This window comes from Podarcis melisellensis (genome assembly GCF_964234715.1).
Source record: "Podarcis melisellensis genome assembly, chromosome: 2".
In the NCBI taxonomy this organism is placed as follows: Eukaryota; Metazoa; Chordata; class Lepidosauria; order Squamata; family Lacertidae; genus Podarcis; species Podarcis melisellensis.
The window spans coordinates 30,657,687-30,666,098 of NC_138529.1; the positions used below are offsets into that span (position 1 = coordinate 30,657,687).

Sequence of the window (8,412 nt, forward strand, 5' to 3'; positions counted from 1 at the left end):
TCCCTATTTATCTACTTGCACTAGCATGTTTTCAAACTGCTAGGTTGGCAGGAGCTGGGACAGAGCGACGGGAGCTTACCCTGTCACAGGGATTCGAACCACTGACCTTCTGATCGGCAAGCCCAAGAGGCTCAGTGGTTTAGACCACAGCGCCACCCGCTTTACGTGTACCTTGAGCTAGTTTAAATGAACTGTCTAGTCACCTAAATCCTGTATTTCATGCAGAGATGTCTGTGTTAACGTTTTAACATGCTGACTAATTCCATGTCCTGTTTGTAATCTTTCTGAAACATCTGGCTAGCTGCTGTTGGATATAGAAGTAGATGGACCCCCAGTCTGATCTTGCAAGGCACTTCCTAAGTTCTTTTGTTGTTAATGTGTTGATATCTCCAGGCCAAAGCTGAGATGCTGTGATAGCACAGATCTGTCACAATCTCCCCTTTTAACCAAGACTATCAATATCAGCTTTTAAGAGCATTCAATTTTGCATCTTTTCACGTGTGCCTCTATACTTTACCAACTTAATTTGGTAAGCTGCTTTCATTTGTGTTAAGAAGACAGAGATGAATGCTGTGGAAGGACCCTGCAATATTCCATTAAATTGCAAATAGTCGTATATGTTTATATAAAGCTTGGCAGGTTCTTCTGAGAAAGAATGGTACAAATGAGGTTGGACTGCACTCTACTGGACTACCCTTGGCTCGAGTGTCAAATAACACAAGTTCCTGTATTAGGCACCATCTGTTCTTTCTAAAATCTAGCTTTTGGAAGGCCTGATGCTACTCGCCCTCTAACTTGGGTTTTGATTTTGGAGTCTTCTACTCTTTCATGCGTTAATCGAAAATATAACCAAAATGAGAATGTGATTTTCAGAAGATCTGGAGAATTCCTGATCCTAATGTGTTATCCCGGAAAAGAGGCAGGAGCAGAGCCAATCATTCCAAAGCCAAAGGTATCCATAGCCCAGAGGCAGCATTGAGTGACTCATTCCTTGGAAGCAGTTGCTGCCAGCGGCAAAATCGGAAGTGGCCTCTAGTCTTCTGTTTTCATTTAATATTCGGTCCCATGGCAGAAAAATGAAAATGGCATGGAGATGCCATCAGATGGTGTTATCCCATAGCAGTGAAGTGATAGGAATGTGCAAGAGTTCAGTGGCAAGGTGGATTTAGAGAAGGAAAGCAGAGGTGGAATGAAGTTGTTTTCTCTGTAAATCTTTTTAACGTGTTCAAAAGCTACCCTGAAAGTCCATAATGATCATTTTGCTGATTTTTGTGCATTGCAGGCGAAAGGATTTAATTGGTCCTATTGAGAGAATATACTTTTCCTTTCCTTCACCCATGGAATGTATTGTGTCTTTGGGATTCCCGTGTAATTTATACAACAGGCAGAGGGAAGCAGACAAATGACACACAAATGAGCCTTAAAAGTAAAGGAGGGAGCTGTGGAGAAGCCCCTTTGAGGGGAGGTTTTTATTGGCCAAACTCTAGGAAGGGAAAAAGGTGGGCAAGGGATGCAGAGCTGGGAGGGGGAGAGGAAAAAACGAGTCTGGAGGAGGTGGCTGAATGTTGTGTGCTTACGAGCTGCTGTCCCATTCCTTTAAGTCTCTTCCAATTAAAAGAGCTTTGGACTGATGTCTTGCCAGTGGTGGGAATTGGTTGGGAGAGGAGGAGCTCAGAAGTTAAAGCGGGACTTATTTGTCAACCTCTGAGTAAAAATAGGGTAGCGGCTCTTATCGGAGCATGCTGTGTGTGTGTGTGTTGCAGCATTTGTGCCTCGTGCGTCTCTCATTCTTGAACTGTGTTCCTCTGCGCTCTGTCTATCCCTTCTTTCTTTGTGCCTCACTCACAGGCCCTGCCATGAATTTTCTCTGACCCCTTGGGGCCATTCCCACATGAAGCTTTGATGTGTGTGCCCAGAGCTTGATTGACAAGGAAGTTTTAGTGGCAGCAACTGGAGAATCGAAGAGAAAAGGGCAGGGCTTTGAACTAAAGGGCTTTGAGCTCCGAGATGCTGTGCTTAGTTATCTCCTTCAGAATGTTAATTATTCATCATGATAATTGGGCAGGAGAGGGGAAAAAGAGAGGGGAGGTTATTAAAAAATTCCAACACTAACACGCTACAAAAACCTCATTTTCCAACGTTGTGACTGGCGTGAAAAGGATAGTGTGTATGTGAAGAGGTTTGGGGGGGCCTTCTTTTTTCTTTTTCTTTTTTTAATCCATTCCCTAAATAGTAGGATCCCTTCAGATGAAGGCAGCGGGGACATCAAAGCTTTTGTAAGAGTTTTCTTGGGGGTTTCTTAACTGTGTCTGGTACTTTTTAATTAAAAAGTTTACGGAGAGCCGTCTTTGTGACTGGCTTCTGGTGGAGCTGGCAACCCTGGGTCCTGCTGCTTGAGAAAGAAAATGTTTTTAAGGGGCCTAATAAATATTGTTTCCTACTACTAGGATGTCAGGTTGGCACTGTGAAAGACCTCGTCGCTAGAAAGGAGGTGAACCCTGGTGCTGAGGAGGGCAGGGAGTGCGGGCTTTTCCTGGGAACTAGACGTTGTCGGCCACTTTGAGTGCCCATGCCCACATCCGCCCCTCAGGTGCTCATTCCAAGTCTATGGCGAATGGGTCAGGAAGAGACATTCTGCGGTCACTGTTATGCAGAATGTATATCCTGACATTGTTTCACATCAGTCGCTTCAAATAATGGAAGCAACGTGGTTTCTGTGGCAAGTGAATATAACACCATCCTGTCCTCTTTCGTTCCAATACATAGCTTTTGGACCCAAATCAGAAGTTCTCCATCAAGAACACTGACAATGGAATGATGTGTTTGGTGGGAAGCATAAGATTTCCAGACTTACGATGCTGGGAATTTTTGCCTCAGTGTGCATCACCTTTGTAGGTGTTTACATGGAACAGGATTTGCCATGTTGTTGCTCCTTTAGTTTGGAAAGATCCTTGTGGAGCTTGAGTTGTCACCATCCTGAATAACTTAAGAATTCTCAGGTATATTCCATCCAGAGCCAGTGAGCTAAGTTTCTAATTTGTCAGTAAGTCCTAGAATGTCATCATCTTCCCCCCTTCATGACTTAGATCTTCAGATGCCCTCATTTCCAGGAAAGTGGTTTATTAGCAGATATCCAGTATTATTATTTTTTGCTCATCCAGCTTTGCTGCAATCTCCCTATCTTCCTATTAGCATCCTTTCTCTCCTTTGTCATCTAATGGTCCAACTGCCTCCATGTCCTGCTTCTGACATACTTAAATTTTGTATTAATACTTTTAGAACATGTTCCTCACTCCCTCTCCCCACCCCACAAGCGTTGCCAGGCACTTAAAAGACTTTGGGTACGTGCCCATGACACCCGCTTGTCCTAATTTATATTTATAGATGCCTCTGGGTGAATTAAGATGGTGGGTATCTCTAGAGCAAGGGGTGGCAGGAGGGTCTCACAAGCACTGTGCTTTGCAAGGCACCCAGCTGCCCTCTAAGCAAATGAATGTTACCTTTCAACTTCCTTTTAAATATAGATAGATACGTAGATACATAGATAGATGGTAACTAAATCTTGTTCATTTGCTGTTGTTGTATATTCATATTTATAGGATTCTTTTTTAATTGCCCTGTATTATATATTGTTGGCTAACTTGGGTGCTTGATGTAGAAAGTCAAGATATTACATTTAATTATTTATCCACAAATCCCCATTATTTAAGTTTTCTCTTTTGAAAACAAATGTGACTGTGCTGGACATTCTGGGCAACTTTCCACTTACATATGTATTGAATTTAGCAGCACAGTCAGTTCATCAACACTTAACATCTTACACCAGACTTCTCCAATGTAGTGCCCTCCAGATGTTGTTGGACTCCCAGCTCCCATCCATCCAGCATGGCCAGCCATTGTAGTCCAAAACACTTGGCAAGCACCAGATTAGGAAAGGCTGGGCTATATTGTGATGGCCTACACATATGTAAAGGGCTTTGTTGCCAGCATGGTGGCATTCTCGGTATTCTTGAAATGTGGCGACCTGGTTTGCACAGAGTGGTAAGCCGTTAAAAGTCTACAAGTTAACCACAAGTTGTCCCACGGACAATGATTATTTGGTTTTCCAAAGTTTGGTTTGTTGCTTCTCCTGCTTCTCTTGCCTTTTCCTTTACAGTTTGGTAAGCATCATCTAGGATGGGGTGGTCAAACAAACCATGGTTAAGGAAGGATCCTGGGAGTAATGCCAGGTCACTGTTAGAACAAACCAAGGTTCAAACCATTGCTGCAACAAACCATAGCTCCAGAGTGTAGTTTGTTGGCAGTAAGTAAACCATTGTGAAGTTGCTGGGCCGGGTTTACACATAACATTAAGTCAGTTTAGTAAACCATGGTTTAGCGTTATGTATGAAACCAGCCATGTTGTGACAAGCAAGATTTCCCCACTTTTAAGTTTCAAGGAAACAGTACTGTTCTGTGCATGCATGTTCCCAAGGCTGAGAGGAGAGGCATTTCTGGCCCTGGCTGTGTTTCTTCTAACCCTGGCTATTCTCTCTTGTTAATAGGCTAACCTCTTCCCTGCTGCCATTGTACATTTTGGATCTGAGATGCAGAAAGGTGAGTCACGTTTCTTCTTCCTCTCCATAAGAAACTCTGCATAGTTGTTACATGATCATCTAGATGAACTGTGTCCACGGTTTCAGCTATGGTGGCTGAACTCTGATTAATGTGTTGGGCATAAATAAGTGGATATTTATAGCTCGGGGCTCTTAGAGGTTCATGAAACCTTTTCGTTTGATGCAAATTAAATGATAGCCCAATATGGAAATGGTTGTAAGGGAAGTGCCCACTCTGGTTTAAGGTGAAATGAACTGAATCTTGGTGCCATTCATTGTTTGCTGTAGAAATTTTGGTTCACAGGTGGCTTTTTTCCCCCAATTTGGGGGTGAGGCCTGTTTTTAGGTGAAAATCTCTGCTTCCTATGTACCACCCCTTTCTCAATTCTTTTTTGACTCAGCTAGGGAGCACTCTTTGTCCTATTGTGTGTACCTTGAGTTAGCTAACAGCTATAGAAATCTTCATCATGCAAAATAGGCGAGGTATTATCTTTTTTTGAATTGGCCCATCTTCAGTTAGTGTGCAGAATTGCACACTTTTTCAGGGTAGGTATTTAGACCTTAAGTAAAAATTGGGTCCAAAGTATGGCAACTTTATGTATATTTTCTGCATCTAACTTATTTTTTTGGACCAGACACTAATACAGTAAATGTCCACGTGATCATTTCACAGTTGTCTCTCGCCATGGTTCACTGTTAATCTGAGGACAAATGTCTGTGTGGTGCATACTGTTCTGGACATCTTTAAAATGCAGCAGGACTGACCACCATAGTTGGATGGGCTTTAGGGGGATTTGTCTGCAGGGAAGATCAGAGTAGGGTTGTGCTGCAGGTTGAAGATAACATCTGGTAGTCTCTCCTAACGGTTCAATTTACTAGGAAACTGCCAAGAACTAAATGATAAAAGAAACATATACAAGCAGGGGGAGACACCATCACTGTCTGGCAGTTCTATTTTTGTGTAATGTTGTAGTCTTTACTCAACTAGTTCACAGAATGGGATCTGATAGGCAGATGCGTGTTTTAAAATACACAATCTTAGAAGTTGAGATAAATGTTTCACAGGTTGGGAGAAGAGTACTGAAGAGGATTAGTGCAGCTTGTTGGGGCTATTGGTTTCACAAAATAACAGAGTTGCATCATGGGGCTTCCTAGCTCTGAAGGACAAGAACTTTGAGTGAGGGGTGTGTGTGTGTCTGTTTAACAGATTATCTGAGGTTGGACCTCCTGGAATCTGCTGTGTCCCCTTCTGAAGCTGACATCTTAGTAGCTAGGTAAGTAGTGTGAGTAATTCTTTTTGAAGCTGTTGTGGATGAGTGAGTTATCATAGAACTGCAGAGTTGGAAGGAATCCCGAGGATCCTCTGTCTAGTCTAACCCCCTGCAATGCAGGAATCTCAGCTAAAGCATCCATGACAGATAGCCATCCAACCTCTGCTTAAAAAGCTCCAGTGAAGGAGAGTCCACCACCTCCCAAGGGAGACCATTCCACTGAGTTGTTGCCTTGCCCAATGAAGAGTTTGCCAGCAGTTTACAAAGCTTGCTTTTACACCTGTTCTCCCACTGACAGCTTTGAACACCCCAAATGAATGAAGAGAGACCCCTGTAGTATCAAAAGCCATAGGGATTGGAAGGCATTTTTGCTGATATGCAACCTCTGGCTTTCGCAACAGTATTTGCAGCGATTTACATTTTGGAATATGTAAGCTTAGCAACTGGAAGACCCATATGAACATCTAATACTTACCTTTTCTCTCAGGCGGTTGTCTAAATCAGCACCTCCCACTAAGCGAAATTCAGATCCTGTTCTTGGTTCCATACCAAAACCAAATGAGACTGATGGGAGCGTGGCAAGAGGGCACTCAGAAGCAGCAGTGGCTCCTGAAGCAGCACAGCCACCAGTAAGGAGGACGCCATCTGGGAAAGTGCCAAAGTGGCTGAAGCTGCCAGGTACCTTCTTAAGTATTACAGTGACGCGGGTGGCGCTGTGAGTTAAACCACAGAGCCTAGGACTTGCTGATCAGAAGGTTGGCGGTTCGAATCCCCACAACAGGGTGAGCTCCCGTTGCTCGGTCCCAGCTCCTGCCAACCTAGCAGTTCGAAAGCACGTCAAAGTGCAAGTAGATAAATAGGTACTGCTCCAGCGGGAAGGTAAACGGCGTTTCCGTGCGCTGCTCTGGTTCGCCAGAAGCGGCTTAGTCATGCTGGCCACATGACCCGGAAGCTGCACGCCGGCTCCCTCGGCCAATAAAGCGAGATGAGCACCGCAGCCCCAGAGTCGGTCACGACTGGACCTAATGGTCAGGGGTCCCTTTACCTTTACCTTACTTGTTCCTAGCCATTGTACTGCTCCTAAAAAAGATTCTGTGCGGCAGTCTGGCTCGTCAGCTAAGTGCGTATCTGAATATCCTGATTTAGGGTTGGGAAAGAATTTCCCTCAAGCAGATCAGAGTTTTCCTTTCCCACTACCCCCATACTCCTTTCCTACTACCCATCTTAGGCATGGTATGCCATGCTTGTCTCCCCCTGTAAAACGTGGCCCTGTTTAGTCTCCTACCAGCAGAGCCCTAAAATATTCTAATGTACTTTTCAGTCTGAAAGGACCTATCATTTGGGAGGCTCTGGAAAGCTCAGCAGTTGGAAGCTCCACTATATCAAAGTTTGTAGTAGAGGTTGCTTTCACAGTTGCTTTATGTTTGCATTTCAGGTGGGAAGCGATGAAGGACTTGTGATTTCCACCTTCAAAAAGTTGCCTCACCTGGCTGAGAGGCAAGTTGGGTTGCTCTGTTTTCCTTCATGTGAAGCTGCTGAAAGACAGGGCCCAGCAAACGGATTTTTCAGAATAAAATTGCAAGCTCCATTTTCTGTTGCCCATTCTGCTGCTCTGTGTGCAACATTATGTTTGGGCGGTGGGTAAAGCAGAGACACACTCCAGCCACGCTGTTGTTTAACTAACATGAAGTAGGCGCGGAAATTTGTAGAACTACTTTGCTGTATTTGTTGTGTAGGTGCAGGGAATTTCAGGACCAGGTTGTTGATGATAATTAAAAACCCAGTTGGGTGGTCATACATGAGTCTGTAACACGTCAGTTGTCAGATGATCACCTTTGTGTTGTATAAATTGTCACCAAATCCCCTATGTTGGAGGTTTGCTTCTGGTAACCCATAGGACTCCATGCCTGCCACACGCTGGACACTCCTTTTCCAGTGCTGCAGGCACCGTACGTTGCTGCAATATTTTGTAGTTCTCAAAATATGTTGGTAGATCTGAATGAAGAGATGCCTTAGGACCTGGCAACACTTAAGAGAGGTCAGTGAATACTCTTTTGGGGTAATAAAAACACACACATCTCTGCAAAATTGCTTCAGACAACATAGGTTAGTGATAGCCAAAAAGGATGTCATCTCAAAGTCTTCAGTATGTTGCTTTTAATTCTTTAATGCCATTGGCAAGTAGAGGCAAGCCAGAATGCACTTCATGGTCATCTTTATATTAAAGATATGTGTGATGCACAAGCAGAGGTTGTAGGCAAGGTCACATGCCAAAACCCCTTTGGAGCTTCAGATCCATAACGAAACTTCCATTGGCTTATCTTTTTAAATATTCCAGTGTTCCCGGAGCCTCTTCCTACTTCCTTTTGAACACTAGCTTACGGTAGTTTTTGTTGATTTCATGCTGTCACTTCTTAATAAGCACACAGTTCGCTTTGCTTTATGTGCATGTTTGAATCATGTACGTATTTTTCGCCCTATAGGGCGCACCTAGTTTTTTTGGGGGGGGGAATAAAGAAAAAAAATTATTTTCCCCGCAGGCGTGG

At 43.8% G+C, this 8,412-nt stretch overlaps 1 protein-coding gene across 1 annotated transcript in view; it reads left to right on the forward strand.

Moving 5' to 3' along the window:
• Positions 1-7,454, forward strand: part of ASPSCR1 (ASPSCR1 tether for SLC2A4, UBX domain containing) — a 66,430-nt gene extending 58,976 nt beyond the window's left edge. The window contains exons 13-16 of the mRNA XM_081899734.1: positions 4,545-4,596; positions 5,803-5,869; positions 6,354-6,544; positions 7,302-7,454. Coding sequence (XP_081755860.1) covers positions 4,545-4,596; positions 5,803-5,869; positions 6,354-6,544; positions 7,302-7,315 — 324 coding nt within the window. The 3' untranslated portion in view covers positions 7,316-7,454. The remainder of the gene's footprint in view (positions 1-4,544; positions 4,597-5,802; positions 5,870-6,353; positions 6,545-7,301) is intronic.
• The last annotated feature ends 958 nt before the right edge of the window (positions 7,455-8,412 follow it).